This window comes from Misgurnus anguillicaudatus, chromosome 9 (genome assembly GCF_027580225.2).
Source record: "Misgurnus anguillicaudatus chromosome 9, ASM2758022v2, whole genome shotgun sequence".
In the NCBI taxonomy this organism is placed as follows: domain Eukaryota; kingdom Metazoa; phylum Chordata; class Actinopteri; order Cypriniformes; family Cobitidae; genus Misgurnus; species Misgurnus anguillicaudatus.
The window spans coordinates 13,887,558-13,910,555 of NC_073345.2; the positions used below are offsets into that span (position 1 = coordinate 13,887,558).

At 38.0% G+C, this 22,998-nt stretch overlaps 1 protein-coding gene across 1 annotated transcript; it reads left to right on the forward strand.

The window, feature by feature from the left end:
• Window positions 1-2,292: 2,292 nt before the first annotated feature.
• On the forward strand, window positions 2,293-21,126 carry mpp1 (MAGUK p55 scaffold protein 1). Its single transcript, XM_055180485.2, has 12 exons — window positions 2,293-2,602; window positions 13,490-13,618; window positions 14,079-14,157; window positions 14,261-14,346; window positions 15,870-15,938; window positions 16,559-16,755; window positions 16,836-16,942; window positions 17,049-17,129; window positions 17,301-17,381; window positions 19,140-19,342; window positions 20,270-20,344; window positions 20,460-21,126. Exons 1-12 carry the CDS (start codon window positions 2,480-2,482, stop codon window positions 20,634-20,636), a joined length of 1,407 nt encoding a protein of 468 aa, XP_055036460.2. The 5' UTR covers window positions 2,293-2,479; the 3' UTR covers window positions 20,637-21,126.
• The last annotated feature ends 1,872 nt before the right edge of the window (window positions 21,127-22,998 follow it).

The following is a 22,998-nucleotide window of genomic DNA, read 5'->3' on the forward strand; positions in this document are numbered from 1 at the left end:
TAAAAATATTATTATTATTTTTTTTTTTTGCAATCCAAATAAAATAATTGATATTCTTATGTGTTGAGGATTTTTTAATGCAATCCTTATTTCCAAATTTTAAAGAGTACCACGATTGTGAAACTGAATGCCTTGATATGTTTTAATTGCAGTCTCCTACTAAAATATGTCATTAGAAAAAGTATTTGTCAACGTGTAATACTTATTTTAACCGACAGAGGCCGCCATTACCGTTTTCTCAATCTGAAGGCTGCAGCCTCCGGGGGTCGCATATGCAGTCTGCATACGTCATCATCAAGCCTGTTTTATTGAAGTAAACTGAGCATTACATTCGCAAGTCATAAACACATTACAACAATTTACGATTAACTAAGAATAATAGTCAACTTTATAATTGTTAATATTCTGAAATAAGACCGTCTTGATGACGTATGCAGCCTACAAATGCGACTTCCGGAGGCTACAGGATTGAGAAACGGCCTCTATTTTTTGAGTGTAATTTAACCAGTCAATTTTGGATTGATTTGAGTGTCTACCTTATCAACCCTGTAAATATGACCCATAGCTTCACTATCAAAGATATTATCTTCTATTATAAATATCCCAAGATGTTTTCCTTGAAAATACTGTTAACTTTTTTATTTTATATGGTAAATTATTCATTCACAAACAAAAATGGCTTAAATCCCCTTTGCATTTTCCACTTTTTCTTACTGAAATAAGATCCATTGTTACATCTCTTAGAATTATAAAAAAACAAAAAATGTACTCTTTTTTTTAAATGTTATGATGATTTATTCAAAGATTTAATTTAAATTATGCACTTTTCTTACTCCGATGTTGAGTTCATAACTGTTATATACAGTCTAACCTTATGCAAACTACTGATTTGGTATTTATTTATTTTTTTCTCTCTTTTCCTTATATTATTACTCAATTGTTTGCAAGTTAAACTCTGTCTGTAACTTGTCTTCTATTTCCCTGAAATTATGTATATCCTTTATTTTTTTCAATAAAAAAAGGATTGTCAAACGGCCTGTGTATATTGGTCCCACTCAAAGGTAAACTTTTATAGCTTAAAGGGATAGTTCACCCAAAAATGAAAATTCTGTCATTATTTGCCCTCTCTCAATTTTTTACACGCGCATTGATACTATAACCTCTTATTTCTACGTAAAGTAAAAATAAGTTAGGATTCATTGTAAGTAGCATTTTGCACTTAAAGGGATAGTTCACCCAAAAATGAAAATCCTGTCATAATTTACTCGCTCTCATGTTGTTACAAAGCTGTATAAATTTATGTGTATATTCAGTTAAAGGTGTAGTTAAGTAGAGAGGAAAAGTTGCTTATATGTTAGATAGTTTAGTCTTAAGGAGGGTCTCTGGACTGTCATTACGCTGTCACCCCAAAAAATATTGTGGTTATAAAAAAATTGTTTAAGTCATTATACGTGACTGTGTAAGACTGTTTAAAACCAGTTTTCATATGAGGTACCTTCAGACGCAAAACTCTGCCAAGTGAAGTGTGGATTTTAACCCCTTTAAAATATTGGCAGTTGTTTTTTCTTCTGTAGGACGCAAGGGGGCGCCCAAGCTCTTTAAATCCCTATTTGTCTTTGCAAAATTAAAGTTTTTCATTCAAAACATTTTAATCAATTATATTTCATTCAAAAAATCTTAAAGTCTTTCCCTTCCGCTGGTGCAAGATTTTTGTGACGTCATTCGGCACTTCAGCACCTTATTAGATTCCAGACTGTAGCTATTACGTCGACACTATTACGTCGACAGATAAAGGTGCGCATTCAAGGCACTTGAAATGTTATTTTCATAAGTTCGCTTTCGTGTTATATATATGATATAAATGAAAAAAATATATATAAGTCACCTTTGAGGAACAGTGAACAATTAACTGCTATTCAGCATCTTCCTTTCGACATTTTCAGTTTCAAGGGGAAACGAGACAACTCAAAACACGAAGACGTGGGCCAGCTCTCTGACATATTTAATTGTCAATGCATTGCTACTATAACAAAGGATGTCCGAAGAAATATTATGTGGTCCTTCCAACCACATCACCTGCTTGATATTCGTAAACGACGCCTTTACAGTATAATTCGATGATTTCCGTTAGAATTGCTGCCGCGATCCGCATTGCGTAATTAATATTCATGATGAAGCCTTCAGCATAGTACACATTTTAAAAAATGTTCGTAGGTCCCCCCCTACGTTAGTCAGCGATAGTTACTACGCAAGTGCGCTCTATCAAGGGAAGCTGCAGTGTGCCAGCCCCCTCCTCGCACTCATGTTTATGTGCTTTGTCAGCTGTGTGTGTCTTGCGCAAACTCCGGACTTCGAACAGCTCGAGCGTTATCTTTCTTATCAGTACGTTTCGCTCTCCTGACCAACCCGTTTCGGACCTTGATCAGATTTATCTCGGTCAACACTTTCTTAATTTTTGCCCCCTCCCTCCTTTTGAAACATGACATTAAATTCCAATAAAAACGAACCCGCTGTCACTCTGGAGCGTGTGAACAGTGCGCGCACGGCTCTCTCCGATCTCTATCTGGAACAGCTGCTGCAGAATAAACCTAAGTCAGAAAAGGTAGGTGGATTTCATGAAGTAATCTACATTTTACAATTTCAGAAGACAACGGAAGGCTATTTCCGCATTTATAATCGCATGTTTACTGCGTTGCGGGTTTATTAAAGAAGGCTGTAAGATCGCAATAGTTTCTAATGCACATCAGGGAAGATGATGTTCCGGTCTGTACTGGTACAGCCCGGTTTAGATCAGCATCACGCTGCTGCTCAACTGTGCTCTTTATACCAGTTTATGATATGAAACTGTTTCTATTGTTAACTACGCTGTATGTGCAATGACTCTCCTTTATAAGCTTCACTTTTCAGAGACTGTCATTTTTTAAGAACTGCGAAATAAAATAAATCAGCTGGCTTTAGTCAGTTTACAAAAGTAAAAGAAATAGATAATTATAGGATTAGAAGGAATCGGCTAACTTTCCTAAATTTCTTTTAACGCATTAACTTACATACAAAAACATTATTTTGGTGTGACGCGTTCAGACGTCGCAGCTGTGAACGCGTCACGTGCTGGTGCGTTGTAATGTAATCATATCGAAAACACAAAGCATTTATTGTAGTAGTGATGATTATTTCACTTCTACATGTGTGGTGTCTGGAAACATATTGTAGGCTATATGATCTCATCTGGTAAAAGCTGTATGTACTTGTGATGCTGAAGTAATACTCTGGTCATCTGTGATAATGGACTTTGGTTTTCAGCCAGTTATTTTTTATGCAACTGTAAAAAATGTTTGTTTTGTAATACAATGGGAGAAAAAAATAATCTATTGTTGACTAACAATAAGTGTCCATTGGTAAACGTAGATTGGATAATTAATAATAGTCAAGAATAAAGAAGTGTCTGAGGTGACAAGACTCCATTTAATCTCATTGCTGCCTTGCAACAATTAACATTTTTTTTAGGTTGGTAGAAAATAACATTACAGATTGGTAAATAAGAACGTTAGTTAGACAATGAAGATTTTTGTGATAATTTAATTAATTAGCTTAGTGAGTAATGTGATCAGTCTCACATCTCTCTTCACTGTGATTAGTGAATGTCATTAACTCTAAGAGCGTCTTTCCAACAGTGCTGGTATTGGTTTAAAATCCATCTTTGATGATTACAGACATTAGGGTTGAATAAGTTACAGGGTTAATGTCAAAGCCCGTCTACTTTATTATGTATCCGAGATAAACTTTTCAAAGTGCTAATGACCAGATAATAGTAGGCTACCCTGTAGGGGAGATAGGATTGGGGTCAGAAGTCACAACAGGCTTATCTTAAAAGACTTGACTTTGTCATAAGATGTCATATTTGTGCATCATTTTCTTGGTCAATATAGCCTTTAGTGTCTAATTGTTTAATTGTCAAGATTTTTTCCACTGTAGTCATAAATTTTACTTTTATGTCACTTTTATGCATCTCTTGGGACATCTCTCATTAAAAAATACAATACTAGCAACCACCCAGAATACCTTAGCAATGCCCTAGCAACCACCCAGAGTAGCTTATAATGCCCTAGCAAACACCCAGAATACTTTAGAAATGCCCTAGTGACCACTCAGACACCATAGCAACCACCCAGCATACCTTGGCAATGCCCTAACAACCACCCATAATGCCTTAGCAATGCTCTAGCGACCACCCAGACACCCTACACTCTAAAAACAAAAGTGGTTCTTTGCTCGTAATCATAGAAGAACCGTTTTGGTGCCATGTAGCACCGGTGAAGCACCAGTGAAGCACCTGTGTAGAACCAAATAGGGGCCATATAGCACCACATATGGTTCTACATGGCACTATGCGGTTCTACACAGGTGCTTCACCGGTGGTATATGACACTAGGGGCGGTTCTTCTATGATTACGAGCAAATACCCACTTTTGGTGCTGTATAGCACCGTTTGTTTTTAGAGTGTAGCAATCGCCCAGAATACCTCTGCAATGCCCTAGCAACCACCTTGAATACCTTAGCAATGTTCTAGTGACCACCCAGACACCCTAGCAACCACCCAGAATACTTTTGGAATGCCATAACAATCACCCAGAATACCTTCGGAATGCCCTAGCAACCACCCAGAATACCTTTGCAATGCCATAGCAATCACCCAGAATACCTTCGCAATGCTCTAGCAACCACCCAGAATACCTTAGCAATGCCCTAACAACCACACAGAATACCTTAGCAATGTTCTAGCGACCACCCAGGCACCCTAGCAACCACCCAGAATACCTTCGGAATGCCCTAGCAACCACCCATGATACCTTAGCAATGCTCTAGCGACCACCCAGAATACCATGGCAATGCCCTAACAACCACCCAGAATACCTTAGCAAGTTATAGCGACCACCCAGACATCCTAGCAACCACCCAGAATACCTTTGGAATGCCTTAGCAACCACCCAGAATACCTCAGCAATGCTTTAGCCACTACCCTGACACCATAGCAACCACCCCGAATACCTTCACAATGCCTTAGCAACCACCCAGAATACCTTAGCAATGCTCTAGCCACCACCCAGAATACCTTAGCAATGTTCTAGCGACCACCCAGACATCCTAGCAACCACCCAGAATACCTTTGGAATGCCTTAGCAACCACCCAGAATACCTCAGCAATGCTTTAGCCACTACCCTGACACCATAGCAACCACCCCGAATACCTTCACAATGCCCTAGCAACCACCCAGAATACCTTCGGAATGCCCTAGCAACCACCCAGAATACCTTGGCAATGCCCTAACAACCACCAGAATACCTTTGCAATGCCATATCAATCACCCAAAATACCTTAGCAATGCCCTAGCAACCACCCAGAATACCTTAGCAATGCTCTAGTGACCACACAGAATACATTGTCAATGCCTTAACAACCACCCAGAATACCTTCGCAATGCCCTAGCAACCACCCAGAATACCTTACCAATGCTCTAACAACCACACAGAATACCTTAGCAATGCCCTAACAACCACCCAGAATACCTTTGCAATGCCATCCACCCAGAATACCTTACCAATGCCCTAGCAACCACCCAGAATGCCTTAGCAATGCCCTAACAACCACACAGAATACCTTAGCAATGCTCTAGCGACCACCCAGACACCCTAGCAACCACCCAGAATACCTTTGGAATGCCTTAGCAACCACCCAGAATACCTCAGCAATGCCCTTACAACCACCCAGAATCCCTTAGCAATGCTTTAACCACTACCCTGACACCATAGCAACCACCCAGAATACCTTCACAATGCCCTAACAACCACCCAGAATACCTTAGCAATGCTCTAGTGACCACACAGAATACATTGTCAATGCCCTAACAACCACCCAGAATACCTTCGCAATGCTCTAACAACCACACAGAATACCTTAGCAATGCTCTAGCGACCACCCAGACACCCTAGCAACCACCCAGAATACCTTTGGAATGCCTTAGCAACCACCCAGAATACCTCAGCAATGCCCTAGCAACCACCCAGAATACCTCAGCAATGCTCTAGCCACCACCCTGACACCATAGCAACCACCAAGAATACCTTTACAATGCCCTAGCAACCACCCAGAATACCTCAGCAATGCTCTAGTGACCACACAGAATACATTGTCAATGCCCTAGCAACCACCCAGAATACCTTTGGAATGCCCTAGCAACCACCCAGAATACCTTACCAATGCTCTAACAACCACACAGAATACCTTAGCAATGCCCTAACAACCACCCAGAATACCTTTGCAATGCCATCCACCCAGAATACCTTAGCAATGCCCTAGCAACCACCCAGAATGCCTTAGCAATGCCCTAACAACCACACAGAATACCTTAGCAATGCTCTAGCGACCACCCAGACACCCTAGCAACCACCCAGAATACCTTTGGAATGCCTTAGCAACCACCCAGAATACCTCAGCAATGCCCTAGCCACCACCCTGACACCATAGCAACCACCCAGAATACCTTTACAATGCCCTAGCAACCACCCAGAATACCTTAGCAATGCTCTAGTGACCACACAGAATACATTGTCAATGCCCTAACAACCACCCAGAATACCTTCGCAATGCTCTAACAACCACACAGAATACCTTAGGAATGCTCTAGCGACCACCCAGACACCCTAGCAACCACCCAGAATACCTTTGGAATGCCTTAGCAACCACCCAGAATACCTCAGCAATGCCCTAGCAACCACCCAGAATACCTCAGCAATGCTCTAGCCACCACCCTGACACCCTAGCAACCACCAAGAATACCTTTACAATGCCCTAGCAACCACCCAGAATACCTTAGCAATGCTCTAGTGACCACACAGAATACATTGTCAATGCCCTAGCAACCACCCAGAATACCTTTGGAATGCCTTAGCAACCACCCAGAATACCTCAGCAATGCCCTAGCAACCACCCAGAATACCTCAGCAATGCTCTAGCCACCACCCTGACACCATAGCAACCACCCAGAATACCTTTACAATGCCCTAGCAACCACCCAGAATACCTTAGCAATGCTCTAGTGACCACACAGAATACATTGTCAATTCCCTAACAACCACCCAGAATACCTTCGCAATGCCCTAGCAACCACCCAGAATACCTTACCAATGCTCTAACAACCACACAGAATACCTTAGCAATGCTCTAGCGACCACCCAGACACCCTAGCAACCACCCAGAATACCTTCGGAATGCCCTAGCATTCACCCAGGATACCTTAGCAATGCTCTAGCGACCACCCAGAATACCTTTGCAATGCCATCCACCCAGAATACCTTAGCAATGCCCTAGCAACCACCCAGAATACCTAAGCAACAATGCAACAATAGTTTTGCAGGAGCAAGCCCACTCGCGTGTTTTATGTCATTACCATTAAGAAACACTAATTTTGGAGATGCTGGTAAACAAGGAAAATTCCTCAGGATTCCTCTTTAATGAAATTCATTCAAGAAAGCATCAGAGCCGATGAGAACACCAGACTTGGGCATTACCATTACTGCTGACAGGAGCTTTAATTTGGCTCTGAGCATTTTGGGTACTGGTTTACCGGCGGCAGCAGAACCCTCTTAGTCATGTATCTATGACGCTTTACTAGTCAAGCTGAAGTGCACAAGCGCTCTATATTTTTACATGCCTTCATTTCTCTGCAGATAAAAAAGGGAAGTCTGGGGAACAGTTTGGAGCTGCTTGTGTAACACATGGTGTCCCTGGAATTCTGTTTGCTTTAGATAAAAGGACTTAAATTATTATTTTTACACAAGGCTGACTGTGTGTTAAAAACTGTATATAAAAAGAGCATTTACTTTTAGCTGGTCCTTTCTGATAATGGATGTTGACTAGGACTGCACAATATATCGGCATCGCAATGTGCGCATGTGCAAAAATCACAGTGCAGAACATGCAGAGCATTTTTTTAAAAGGAACACTATATGTTTTCCAGGAAATCCCACTAATGAATAGATTTAATAGGGAGTGGCACAGTGGCTCAATGGGTGGCACTGTTCCCTTAGGTTTCCGGTTCGAGCCCCGGATAGATCAGGTGACCTTTCTGTGTGGAGCTTGCATGTTTCTCTGTGTCAGCTTGGCTCTTACTCTGGATACTCTAGTTTCCTCCCACAGGCCAAAAACATGCAAGTTTGATGAATTGGAGATACCAAATTAACCCTCCACCAACTTGTGTGTGGATTAACAGATTCTTGCTTCCATGAATATAGCCATAGATGCTGGAATGGCATAAAGAAGAAAAAATAGCAAAAACCACAGATTTGTTGTTGTTTCCCAAGGCACTCAGTTTTGTAGGCTGCGTTGATCTTTGAGGCAGCTTGGCGTACACATGGTTTAGAAGATGACACGCCTAAATCTCAGTAGAGTTGTTTGTATTCTTCATAGATCAGTAGAAAGCTTTGTTCCCTGGGGCAAGAGACTAGAGAGTCGACACAGTGTGTAAGTATCAGCCGAAGTCATCCCTCACTTGTTTTGGTGCACTGCAGTGCGTATCATTACAAGTGCATTTGCTTCAGAGGGAGGATTGTTTAATATTAAAATGTACTTGTGCAGTGCGTTGCACAATACATATTGTTCAAAATCATCAGCTTTTTGAAAGAATGGTGTCTTACAATTCCAACATGCGAAGATAAGCACAATATAAGATGTGTAAATAAATGAGGAAGAATCGAGGAACCAAGACTGTGAGATGTTTAAAGGAAGGATTTCAATAGTTTCAAACAAAGCATCTGTTTAATGATTTCAGATGATTGATGCAAGGAAAATAACTTCAGTCTGATCTTCAGAGTTGGTCTCTATCACAAGAGTAGCCATATAGCAAAACAGCACAATTTGTGTCATGACACTGCTAGTGGTTTTCCTTGTCACATGAACATTCTGACTCAGTGAAACTCCAAAGTAGGAAGCGTAACGAAATGGGGAAGGTGTGGTGATCATATCATGCACACTTTTTAAAAAAATTATATTTTACGCCTTTATTTGGAAAGTATAATTGAGAATTTACAGAAAAGTGTTGGGTGGAGATAGGGGAGCAGAATCGGCAAAGGACCGCAGAGACTGGAACTACAGGCCTATCGGTGCCCACCTTGCTGTTTACTGATCAAGTCCACACTGGAAAATATAGGCATTAAAATGCAGGAGTGAACTCTTGATGGTTGACATTTTAGCATCTCAGGCCTGTAAACAACACACATGGATGCCAACAGTCGAAGCTATTTGTAGTAGCTATTTTTGACTGGTATCCAGAGATGTGTTGCCATTGACAGACAACATAAACTGTTGCTTTTAAACTGCATTAACTAAAAATGAATCATAAATCAGCCTTTAAATCCTTAACAGTTAATTTGATTGTTATTTCCCGTAAACAATATGTTACCAAGTCTAAGGTCACATTGAAGATTGAAATAAACTAGAAATCGATCAAACTTTGACTTTGAACTTAATCTCATTATTAGATTATAAGACTTTAGCTTGGATTTCACAGACAGGGTCACATTGTTGTATCAGACTGCACAAGCTTAGGTTGAAATATTCCACTTGAAGTGCTGATTTCACAAGACCTTAGTCAGCATGTTTCTCTGTCTATATGGACACACTTTAGTAAGTCCTCTCTGACCCGTGCACTGGGGTTTTATCAGCCCAATCGTGGCATGCAACCTTTGCTCAGGATGTTTGCCTGTTTCCTATCGACATGTGACTTCCCTCTAATGAAGTGAGCTTTGTCAGCAGTATGAAGTGACTGAGTTCACAGGAGATTTTGCTGATGCTCTTTAGGATTTAATATTGGTTGGCTTATTACACAAGACTTAAGGTCGTTCTGCTACTGAACGTAAGATTTGTAGCGGATTTTATGTCTTGAATTGTAAAACGTGCCATTAACTTATGCTATTGGTGTTCAAAACATTTATAGGTTGTGGGTTATTTTGAAAATGATTTGAGTTTTAATGAATATAGGTTGATTGAACTTTGCCCAAAACTATATTGTATAGAGACAGAGCGCAACGCGTCATAATCTGAAAACCACGCTCACCCGGGGGAAAAACAATCCATCCGTCTCCATTGACTTTGTATTGCGAGAGGCTGCCTCCTTGTCATTTCTGGCTTATAACAAAAACAGAATTATGCCTAAAAGCTGCTGTGTGACAGGGTGTACAGCTAAAAAGCCAAAAAACACAGAAATAAGTTTTATAAGCTGTCGACCCCCAAAAAACTTGTGTTTAAAGACACAAAAGTGGATACAGGCAACTTTTCATAGTAATACTATTAGTAGAACTGTGCCCACTAGAGAGAAACGTAGTCTGCGATCCACTTTATTCTCCTTAAAGGCTGAGTTTTACAGCTCGACAGCTTATAAAAACTTATTTCTGGGTTTTTTGGCTTGTTAGCTGTACATCTTGTCACACAGCAGCTTTTAGGAATTATTCTGTTTTTTGTTATAAGCCAGAAATGACAATGAGGCGGCCTCTCGCAATACAAAGTCAATAGAGACGGATGGATTGTTTCACCCCCGGTGGGCGTGGTTTTCAAATTAGCATAACTGCGCTCTGTCTCTATGGCTTTGGAATACCCGGAATACAGAATGTATGTTTTTGATCACTTAATGAAAGCACTGTAAAAATTCCTTGTTGCACTTACATTTTTAAGTTTAACTTGAATGTACGATTTATTTCAATTTTCTTATAGTGAGAAATTGCTATAAATTATAAAAATAAAGTTAAATTAACTTAAAGGGGACATTTCACAATTTTTTTTAAATGAAAAATAAATATTTGGTCTCGTCAGAGTACGTGTGTGAAGTTTCAGCTCAGAATATCATATGGATAGCATGTTGAAATTGCCACAAAAATGTCATGTTTTTGGGTGTGTCCCTTTAAATGCAAATGAGCTGATAAAATGCAAACACTGATCGCCATGATGGTGGTTTGTTAAAATTGAAACTCAATTACGCTGTCAATTATTTTCTCTCTGTCTCTCTCTGCAATAAATGTGGCTGGATAGTGCAAATAAAGGGGTGCTATTATTATAATAAGATCCCCTTATGACATCACAAGGGGAGCCAAATTTCAATGAGCTATTTTTTCACATGCTTGTAGAGAATGGTTTACCAAAACTAAGTTACTGGGTTGATCTTTTTCACATTTTCTAGGTTGATAGAAGCACAGGGGACCCAATTATAGCACTTAAACATGGAAAAAGTCAGATTTTCATGATAGGTCCTCTTTAAGCCAATTAAATGTTATTTTTATCAATTATAGCAACTTCTCACTAGTCAAGAAATTTTAAATTAATTGTAAATAATTGTAAAAAAAAAATTTTTACTTTGTATGGGCTCTCTGACATATGTGTTTACATTCTCCATACACTGGAAGCCCCCTAGCAGACATTATATTACCTGTGTCAGATGAAAACACATTTGTACCCAAAACAGGTTTGACCAGAGTATTAAGAAAATCACACACTGACAGATTCCTCCATCTGTATGTGTGATGCTTGTGTTTAGGACATTGAGATTGTATTGAGTCAGATATTACTTTTGCACTCTTGCATCTAATGTTCCCAAACAGGCGCTATATTTAGTTACACTGGATTGAATTAAGCACAAACACATCCGAGCAAACAGGTGTTTCAGGACTACTATCCTGTGGAAAATCCATAAGATCAGGAAACACTAAAGCACTCTGCGTGATTGGATCTCCATAATTTGATTTTCCCAGAGCTGGAACTCCCAGTTTGTCCTGCTATCTTATTCCTTGGACTAATGGACTCAGTCATAATACCATTTCACCTTCCCTGTCACTCTCACTTTGATTTTTACTACTACACTACACACACTTAAATCTAAAGCAATGTACTGTCTGTTGTACTTTTTACTGTTCTTAGTAACATTTTTAATAGACACATTGTTGTGGTTTACTTGCAGGGCAGCATAACGGTGTAATTTTTTGAACTTAGTAAGCAGACGTATACAGTATGTACTCTGTTCCTGTAGTTTAACCAGTAACATCAGGGCATTGGTTCAAATAGCTTAACTTTTAATAGGCCGATTTTAAGGGAATTTAAGGCATCTCCTAGTGAGTTAATTTAAGCATTAAATTAATATTAACTTAAAAGCAATGGTCGTAGTTTACTGTAATTCACTTTAGTTTGTTATGCACAATATAACATTATAATGTATTTGTCATATAAACTTAATTAAAAGATCATATATAAAATAAAAGTAATATTTGTGTAAAATAATACATCAACCTTAGATGTAAGGTCCTTCTGTAGGCCATACTCATTGATCTATCACACTGAAAACTTGACAAAGGCATGACGAGTTGTGGTCCAGCTTGGTCCAAGTTTTTGTGTTTCCTTTAATCTCAAAAACAACAACCAGGAGATCTAAACTGTTTATGAATTGTGCTGAAAATGTTAGGTGTGTCTGAGTAAAGTGGTCAAGATAATTCCTGACAAAATTCATCTCATTCTTTGCTTTCAAAACATGCTTTTGACATAACATACTGTGCATTTCTGCCTGTCTGTCTCTCTTTCTTTCTTTCTGTCTGTCTATCTACCTTTCGATCTGTCTGTCTCTGTCTCTCCGTCCATCCATTTGTCTGTGTCTGTCTATATTTCTGTCTATGTGATAACATTCATAGTCCAATGAAAGTGGCTAAACATCTATCAACTCAAGGGCACAGTGGATTTCATGACATCATAAAACAGCATACCTCATCACAATATCTGGTTGACACCAGATTGTGCCAGTCTTGAAAACCTGACGTCAACCCATTATCAAATTTCAACTCGTATAACATGCAATTTTAGTCATAAATGCTATAATCTTTGTCCCGACCTTTGATGATGCATGCATTTTCATTGGCTGAACATCAAGACACACTACACTGGAGCATCCCTGCTCATTAGGTCGTAAAAGTAAAATCTGGCATTCCTTTATATTGCGATTAAGATCATTATCTCTTGCCCTTTAGAGCCACAGCTGTGTCTCTGAAATCAGTGACAGAAAGGGAATGACACACCAAATGAATCCTCATAGTCATGCGTAATGTTCCAGGGAAGGCATTCAGAAAGACATAACAGCAATTTATACATACATACATGTTTCTTTAGTACTTTATAAACAAGCCCCCTCATCAGACAACATAACCATGCCAACCTTGTAAGTTATCACTAGGTCCATTTCCCATCATTGCAGGATTTAATGAAGTGTTCAAATGTGAACTCTTAATGATTAACCCAAAACAGATGTCCTTATTGAACTGTTAGCCTGGACAAGAACTAATTTGTTACAAGTTTCACATTGGACACTGTCTTACAGTATGCATACATGATTTAGTGAATTATTGGTATCTTAAAGGCGTTCTGGGTTGTGATACTTTGTTTAATGTGCTCTGTTTTCATTCCCAGGCCGCCATGCAGACGTTTGACAGCAAAGGACAGGAGATCTACACCAACGGCAGCGCCAGCCACGTCAACGGCAAAGATGTACCTAAGATGCGAGAGGTGGCCTTTGAGAAAAATTCCTCTGAACCACTGGTATTAAATTTTATTAATTTAAAAAATTTTGGTATTAAAATGCACAAACAAACAACACTGAATTGTTTTCATTTTGATCAATTGTATTTTGCTCAATTAGAGATTTAATATAATTCATATAATTGTAAACAATGAATTATAGTACAGTAGTGTTTCTGTAACTCAACTGGCAAAGTGTGATACTAGTAATGGCAGGTTCATATGTCCTTTTGGGAATGTTTGAAGCTAATATATATTTTTTTAATTATTGTCACTGTGTTTAAATCTTAATGGTGCTTGCTTAATAAAGGTTTAATTTTATCAAAGTAAAATATTTCTTATACAATTAGAAATAAAATCTACAGATATTTTTTTGAGATTCACCTGTGTATTGTGTACTAAATATAAAATCAATGTCTTTGAACAGAGAAAATATACAGTAAAGTACTGTAAATGCTGTATGTGTTTTGTGTCTGTGTAGGGTGTAACGCTTAAATTAAATGAAAAACAGAGGTGTACAGTGGCGAGAATTTTACATGGAGGCATGATACACAAACAAGGTAGGGTGGATTCCTTTAAGATGATTTTTAAATATTATTGAGTTGCCATATACTGTATTTTCATATACCGTACTGTCAGTGAAATGAAATGTCTTTTGGACAGGTTCTTTGCATGAAGGAGATGAAATCGCAGAGATCAATGGGAAAAGTGTGGCTAATCAAAGTGTAGATCAGTTGCAGAAGATTCTGGTGAGTTTTTATGACACAAACCGTTGTTCACTGTGCACAGTTAATAACTACAGCAATGTTACTAGCTTAAAGGCACAATTTTTACATTGAAATATCCAAAAACTACTATCAAAGTTTTATATAAAAAAGTGGTACTTAACGTTATCCCAACATTTTTTAACTTTAAAGTTAAAAAAAAAATTGACACCAGGTCATAGGGTTGTCAGTGGTGTCATAAGCTGGGTTTCCATCACACTGATTTTATGTGCATTTTGACATATCGCATTGAACTATCCCATAATATGTTGCATTGGGAAATGTATATACACTAGTCAACATTTAAAGGAACAGTATGTAAGAAATGTATATCAATTAATCATAAAATGGCACTGATATATCACTAGACATTAAGAAATAATTTTCATTTCAAATACTTATATCACTGATAACAGTGGTTGCAGCCCTCAACTGATGTTTATGTTGTCATTTTGTGTATTGGCCACCAGTTGTGTGATTGCAGTACCAGTTTTAGCCACAAGTTTTGTGATTGCAGTACCAGTTTTGGCCACAGTCCTATATACTGTTCCTTTAAAGTGGATCAAAAAAGTTACATTTTAAGACAACTTTTATAAAAAAAAGTTTTGATGCACTTCAAATGTTGACTAGTGTATATAGCCGCAGAAAAAATTAGGAGACCACTTCAAGATTATTTTCAGTTTTTCTAGATGTATACCGTATGTTCCGGACTATAAGTCGCTTCAAAGTATAAGTCGCATCAGTCAAAAATGCGTTTTGAAGAGGAAAAAACATAAATAAGTCACACTGGACTATAAATCGCGTTTATTAGAAAATGATTTCACAAAATCCAAGCCGAAGAACAGACATTTAATCTGGAAAGGCAAGTTATTCAACTTAACAATAGCACACAGAACAGCAGGCGGAATAGGTGTCCGTACATGTTAAAGTAACATAAACCGTTATTTACCACGATACACAATAGCATACAGGACATACCTGGGAGGCTGAATAGGCTAAATTAACACAACAAGCTAAATCAAGTTCAAAAAGGTCCCGAAGTCATTCTGCATCACATTGAATTACATAAATACAGGAGCAGCACAGAGCGGACTCTCACGGATGTAGACGGTAATGGTTTCGCTTGGTTCATATGAAATGATTTTGACATATAAGTCGCACCTAACTTTAAGTTCCAGTACCCGCCAACAAATGAATAAAGTGCGACTTATAGTCCGGAAAATACAGTATTTTGAGTATGTGTGTTTTTGTTTCATTCTGCCAACTACTGACAAGTTCCTAATAAAAATAATGTTTTTATTTGTATTTATTTACTGAAAATAGAACATGGTCCAAAAAACAAAAAAAGATACAGTGGTTTTCGATCTTAAATATATGAATATTATACAGTTAATATATTTATTTATTGTTCATTTTAAATGATAAATAGTATTTGTGCTGTAAAGCTACAGTTTCAAGGCAGTTTCCCCAACAATGACATATGTTTTTCATGTTTTCTACCTTTACAGAAAGACACAAATGGTGTTGTTACATTAAAAATCATTGCTAATCAGCAAGGTCGCACTTTGCCATGTGAGGTGAGTTAAAAAGCTTATTTTATTTTGCTTTGATTTGGCTTTTATTTTGTTTACAATCTACTAGACTCGCTCTGTCCTTTAATCATTAAATACGATTTATAAGTATGATTTGATTATTTTCTGTGTTTGTCTGCTCTATTCTGTATCCTTGATTTAAAAGGTTTGTGGTTTGGGAATCTTCAATGAAAGAGACAGGTGACTGTTTAACCATCAATAACAACTAACTGTGTAGTATCTCTATTCTCATTAGAGGAAATAACTTAAAACCTGATGTGTTTCTTTTGCCATCTGCTGGTCACATGATGACAGAGTGCAATAAAAAATGAATTTAAAACTATAGAGCACTGTGTAATAAACTAGGCTACACAAATAACCACACACGCTACTAAAGTCAGAAATCCATCTAGATCCATAATAGCTGTAGATTTGGACACAAACTAGTGGTCACGTGACTGTCTAATTGTTCGATGTTTTAATTCAAAATTAAAATTTTCAGAAGATGGTGCCATGTTTCTTATCAATCTTTTTTCTTTTGACCAACTGAACCAGACCCTTTGAAACAGAATGCAGTGACTGGTTAATAAATCTTCATTAAATTATACCAATATGATTCAATGCAGATGTACATGAGAGCACAGTTTGACTACGACCCTGTCAAAGACGACCTCATCCCGTGCAAAGAAGCCGGCTTGAAATTTCAAACAGGTGACATCATTCAAATTATCAATAAGAAGGATCCAAACTGGTGGCAAGGAAGGGTTGACAGCTCCTCTTCGGACTTTGCAGGAATCATACCTTCTCCAGAACTTCAGGAATGGTATGCCGTTTTCATATGTGTAATGGCCATTATGAATTAATGTATTTAGTGTAAGCTTATGAATTCTGTGATCTATTAAGGCGAGTAGCAAGCAAGAGTAAAGCAAAACGGGAAGCCGGTCAGTCCTGCAGTCCATTTGGCAAGAAGAAGAAATGCAAAGACAAGTACCTCGCCAAACACAGCTCGAGTTAGTAAAACACCTCTTAACACTCTTTTCACTTTAAAACTGCATTGAAATACACTGTGTTGTAATCTGTAGATCACATCAGCTTAATGCGTTGTTTCCTTTCCAGTATTTGACCAGCTTGATGTCATATCCTATGAAGAGGTCGTCAGACTTCCTGCTTTCAATAGAAAAACTTTGGTTCTCATTGGTAAGCACTGTTATACCTATCAAAAACATGTTTGGGTAATACTTAGATTCAGTTATAAATAGTTTGAATCCATTATATTGGATAAAGTATCAGAATCAAACACTAACTCAATATTTGGAAAATGATAAAAAATTAAAGTTACAGTCCAAAATTTGCTCTTTTCTAATTTAGGTGCACCTGGAGTTGGAAGGAGCCACATTAAAAATTCCCTGCTGAGCAAATATCCTGAGAAGTTTGCCTACCCTGCTCCACGTATGTACAGTCCAATGCTCATTCTTTAAGTAGGGACGTTATGAAAACAACAGAAGGTTGATATGTTAAAGATCACCTGATTTGAGGCCACCTCGAGCCCACCTCTGCAAGCCGGCCATGGCACAATTAACCAAACCGTGCCAAGGCACGGTACAAAGCGCAGTATGGATAGTGTGAATGCGCCCTAATATGTTGTTTGAACATAATTGTGGATTTACACAACCACTCTGTAATAATAAATATCTGCCCACTTTTTTTTCAAATCCCTGTAAAACCTCAACAGTCTCATAAAACAAGCTGTTTTTTTAAGCAAACTGATGTCATTTTACGCTGCAGGCCCCGCCCACAAACATCCAAAGACCACAGATAGGTCAAAACTGCTATTTTAAAGGAAAACACCACCCTTTTTCAATATTTTACTATGTTCTTACTTCAACTTGGACGAATTAATGCATACCTATCTTTTTTCAATGCGAGCACTTCATGTTTGCACAGCGCCTTGTAAATGTGTTAGCATTTAGCCAAGCCTCATTCATTCCTTAGGATCCAAACAGGGATGAATTTAGAAGCCACCAAACACTTCCATGTTTTCCCTATTTAAAGACATGAGTAGTTACACGAGTAAGTATGGTGGCACAAAATAAAATGTGGCGATTTTTATGATATGTATGTATTAATTTGTCTGAGTTGGGGTAGGAACATAGTGGGATGTTGAAAAACGGTGGTGTTTTCCTTTTTAATCTTCTTAACATAATTCATTACCACATATGTATTATGAGAACTAAGCATTATTAAAAATGGTGCATGTTTTCTGTATAGTTAGCAGCAGCTCATTTGCATTTAAAGAGACACACAAAAACTGTATTTTTTCCTGCACACCCAAAAATGGGCCTTTTCAGCATGGTATAATAAGTGATCTACAGTATAGAGTATTTGGACCCAAAACTTCAAAAGCACATTTTGCAGAAAGTGTAACCCAAGACTAATATTACATCTTGAAAAATTGTCAAATTAATTTAAATACATACAGTAGAGAAAACTGGATCACCATTAGAGGGCATGCACACCATGCTTTTACGCCCGCGGCCGGTGCATGTTTTCAATTGATTCCAATGGAAACTCTGCGTTTTTTAAATAAGCCTGCGCGCTCCATTTTTTCCATGCTCGGCGCTGAGCATCGATAGTTAAAAGAGATTCAACTTTGGGTGAAAAGCTCCGCTCGTCAATGTCAGTTCTCACACGGCCGTCCAATCACAGTGGAGGAGTGGCAGGTATCACAACAACCAACCGGCTAACAGCTCAAGTATCACAGTTAGAAAGCGCTCGGCTGAAAAACCAGCTGGCACTCTGTGTCCTCCAGGCGTTTTCAGACGCGTTTAAAAGTTTTGGTGTGCACCACCCCTAAGACCAGTTTACAAAATTTTTCTGTCCTACACTGTTATAATTAAGGGTGCTTCAAAATGCCATAGAGCAGGTCTTCACTATTTTTTCCATGAGAGCCCCACTGATAGGTCAAAGTCAATAGGTAAAAGCCACTTTTACCATAAAGTATGAAAAGTTACATCCAGTCAAATAAATTCTTATAATTTCTGTTTCACAAAGTGTTTTAAATAAATGGTTTCTTTCAGGAACCTTTGACCGAAATGTTCTTTCAGGAACCAAAAATGGTTCTTCTATGGCATTATTTTTAAGGACACAGACCAATCCAGCTATAATTGATTAATTGTTTAAAATAATTTTGACATTCAAATTTTTCAGACACCACCAGACCGCCAAAGAAGGACGAGGAGAACGGCAAAGAATATTACTTCATTTCAAATGACGAAATGACCAAATCTATTGTTGGGAATGAACTGCTTGAATACGGCAGTCATCAAGGACACATGTTTGGAACCAAAATCGAAACTCTCCACAAGATTCATGAGCAGGGAAAAATCGCTGTCCTGGATGTAGAACCTCAGGTAATAATGACTTACTGTCCAGTGTTACCCTCCCAAATGGCCATGAGCATCATGTGACAATCATCCTGTACCCAAACTACATGTTTTAGATGCATTCTTTGGGAATCAAACCCATGACCTTGGTGTTGCTTGAGCCATGTTGTACCAGTTAAAGGCGGAGTCCACGATGTTTGAAAAACGCTTTGGAAAAGGAGACGGGCCGACTACCAAAACACACTTATAGCCAATCAGCAGTAAGGAGCGTGTCTACTAACCGACATCCTTGCCGAGTTGCGTATTTGTGGGGCGGGTCTATCAACATAAGGTCCAGATTCTATTGGGGTAGGGGCGTGTTTGCTTAGGGGATTTCAAATATCAACATTGGCTTTCAAACATCATGGACTCCGCCTTTAAGTTTTAGTTTGTGGGAAGTTTACAATGTTCCTCTTAAAGGGCTCATATTATGCAAAATCTACTTTAATAAATTTGTGTTGGCAGTGTGTGAACACAACCACCCTACAATAAAAAAATTAAACCAAAGTAGTCTTATTAGACATGCTGTTTTGATTCTCTTGTTAATGTGATGTCACACAAACAAAGCCCCCTGCCCACAGCCACTGACTGACTAAATGACCGGTTAATTTTACCCAACAGCTTTTCTAAATGTGTTTGGGAGCACTAATTAAAGATGCTATTGTCCCAGACTGTGTTCACAGGAATAATCTATTATTAATAATCTATATCTATTTTTAACCGAAAGCAGTAGCTCATTTGCATTTAAAGGTACACACATGAAACAGCGTTTTTTGGGGCATTTTGCACATTTTGTAACAAATGATCTGTGGGGTATTTTAAGCTAAAACTTCACATTCACCTGAGACTTATATTACATAAAATTGGCGTAATATGTGCCTTTTAATAACTTTACTGTATATTTCTTCCTTCCAGACTCTGAAAGTGCTCAGAACGGCAGAGTTTGCTCCTCTCATGGTGTTCATTGCTCCCACCAACACCGCCAATCAGGTTAGATGTGGTTTCTGATCCCGTATCAACCTAAAACTCACTACAAAAGTCTTTTTTTGGTAATGAATTAAATGAATCCACAGCATTGTAACCCATTTTCTTTTCTACTCAACAGTCCGAGGCAGTGCAGGCCATCCAGAAGGAATCAGACAGCATTTCAAGCACATACCGTCACTTCTTTGATGTAACGATTGTGAACAATGATGTAGATGAGAGCGTTAAAGGCGTGGAGGAGGCCATCGAGAGAGCCTCCTCAACCCCACAGTGGGTACCAGTCTCCTGGGTGTATTGAAAGACCCCTTTCTCCTAAAACGAGTAAACCGGGCACGTCTGGTGCCATGGATAACACGGTTATCAAGACAGTTTGCACATCATTAAGTGTTTAACAGAATGTTTAAAAAAAGCAATAGGTTTGTTCTTTGTGTTTATTATGTGAATGAACCCTTAAGCGCTTCGAGCGCTGTAACTATGCCAGTATAATGCATCAAGCGATGACGTTGTTAGCGATGCAAGGACCTCTACTGTGATTTTAAAATGCCACTGGGTTTATTAAGGTCTGTTGGTTTTAAGTGATCTTCCCTGGAGTTTCAGTGTGGTTTTGTACCATGTGCCATGGTGTTGTTCTTAAATAGCATTACATAAAAAAACATGTCAGGAGCACAGGGAAATCATTGTAACCAGTATATGAAAGAAGATTTTGTCTCATAATGATATATTACCTCAAGTCGTAATGTTAAGGCACTTTTAAAAGAACTGAATAAACTCTCTACACTCCAGCTGGATTCATGTGTGTTCAGTATGTTACTTAAAACTAGCATTTATAATCTATCAGCTTGTTAAGTCTGATGTCATGCACCGCTTCCAGGTCCAAACGCCATAGGGAAATTACAGAAAATAATATACACTAATATACACTCATATAATATATAACATGCAAAACACCCAAACTTAATATTTATCTCCATAACAAAATCTGAGATGATCAGACATGGACTTATGGACATGGATTTTTTTTTTTTTTTACAAATTATTAATATATTGCTGTCTGTGACAATTTTCACTTAAATGTGTAATATGAATAAATAGTGCTCATAACTGGCTGTTTAAATAATATCCTATATTGAAATGAGTGTAGGCTTGGACCCGAAAACATCATGACTTAACAAGCAGATTGCGAGGTAATGTGCTATATACTTCACTTTCACACAATGCTTAAGTCTTAAAGGCAGGGTGCATGATTTTTGAAAAACACTTTGGAAAAGAGAGTCGGGCCGAATACCAAAACACACTTGTAGCCAATCAGCAGTAAGGGGTGTGTCTACTGACCGACATCGTTGCCTGGGTTGCGTATGTGTGGGGGTCTGTCAAAAGAAGGTCCAGATTCTATTCGGATAGGGGCATGTTTGTTTAGGTGATTTCAAATGTCAACACTGGCTTTCAGAGATCATGCACGCCACCTTTAAGAATTAAGAATATTTCTATTCAAGGACATCAAGTATTAGTGTGCAAAAAAAATCATGAAAATTTAACATAGGTAATTTTTTGCAAATGTGATTGGATGGTTATAAATACAAAAATATATTTATATCGCAATGGAAAAATCTTCATGCACATGCATATTTTACATCTACTTTACCTTTATGGGTAACACTTTACAATATGTTGTATTAATGCACATTAGTAAATATCAATAACAATAAACAAAATATAGTTTTTTTTAGCATTTATTGAATTTTTTAAATTTAGTTAATGTAAATATTCATGTTAATTCATGGTGCATTAATGTTAAAGGGATAGTTCACCCAGAAATGAAACTTCTTTCATAGTTTACTCACGCTCATGTTGTTTCAAACATGTATAAATGTATTTGTTCGTGAACACAAAGGACCAGTAGGAAGAATTACTTCTAAAGTCAAAAACGGTTTGGCTAAACATTGCTCAAAATATTTTCATTTGTGTTCAGCAGAACAAATGAGTTGGTGCAGGTTTGCAACAACATGATTGTGAGAAAATTATGACAGAATTTTCATTGTTTGGTGAACTACCACTAACTACTACTTTAACAGTTTCAATGTTTGAAATATATATATTGTATTAGTAAATGCTGCAATTAACATGAACTAAGCTTAATAAATTCTGTAGGAGTATTGGTCATTGATAGTTCATGTGTTAGGTAATGCATTAAAGGCGGGGTGCATGACTTTTGAAAAACACTTTGGAAAAGGGAGTCGGGCCGACTACCAAAACACACTTGTACCAATCAGCAGTAAGCATGTCTACTAACCGACATCATTGCCTGGGTTGCGTATGTGTGGGGCGGGTCTGTCAAAAGAAGGTCCAGATTCTATTGGGGTAGGCGTGTTTGTTTAGGTGATTTCAGCTTTCAGAGATCATGCACCCCGCCTTTAACTAATGTTAACAAATACAAACTTTTTGTAAAGTGTTACCGATTTTGTAATACTATAGGTTGTACTCAAAATGGGGTTAAAAGTGTGAGTACTCTAAATAAAACTTTAATAGTTGGCAGTCAAACAAACAAAAACTGTTAGATAATCTTCTTTATTATTTATAACAAATATGCATAGCAATGTGAAATACATTATGTGTGCTAGAGGAAAAAGGTAGTCAGTAATCTCAAACAAACTGCTAACTTA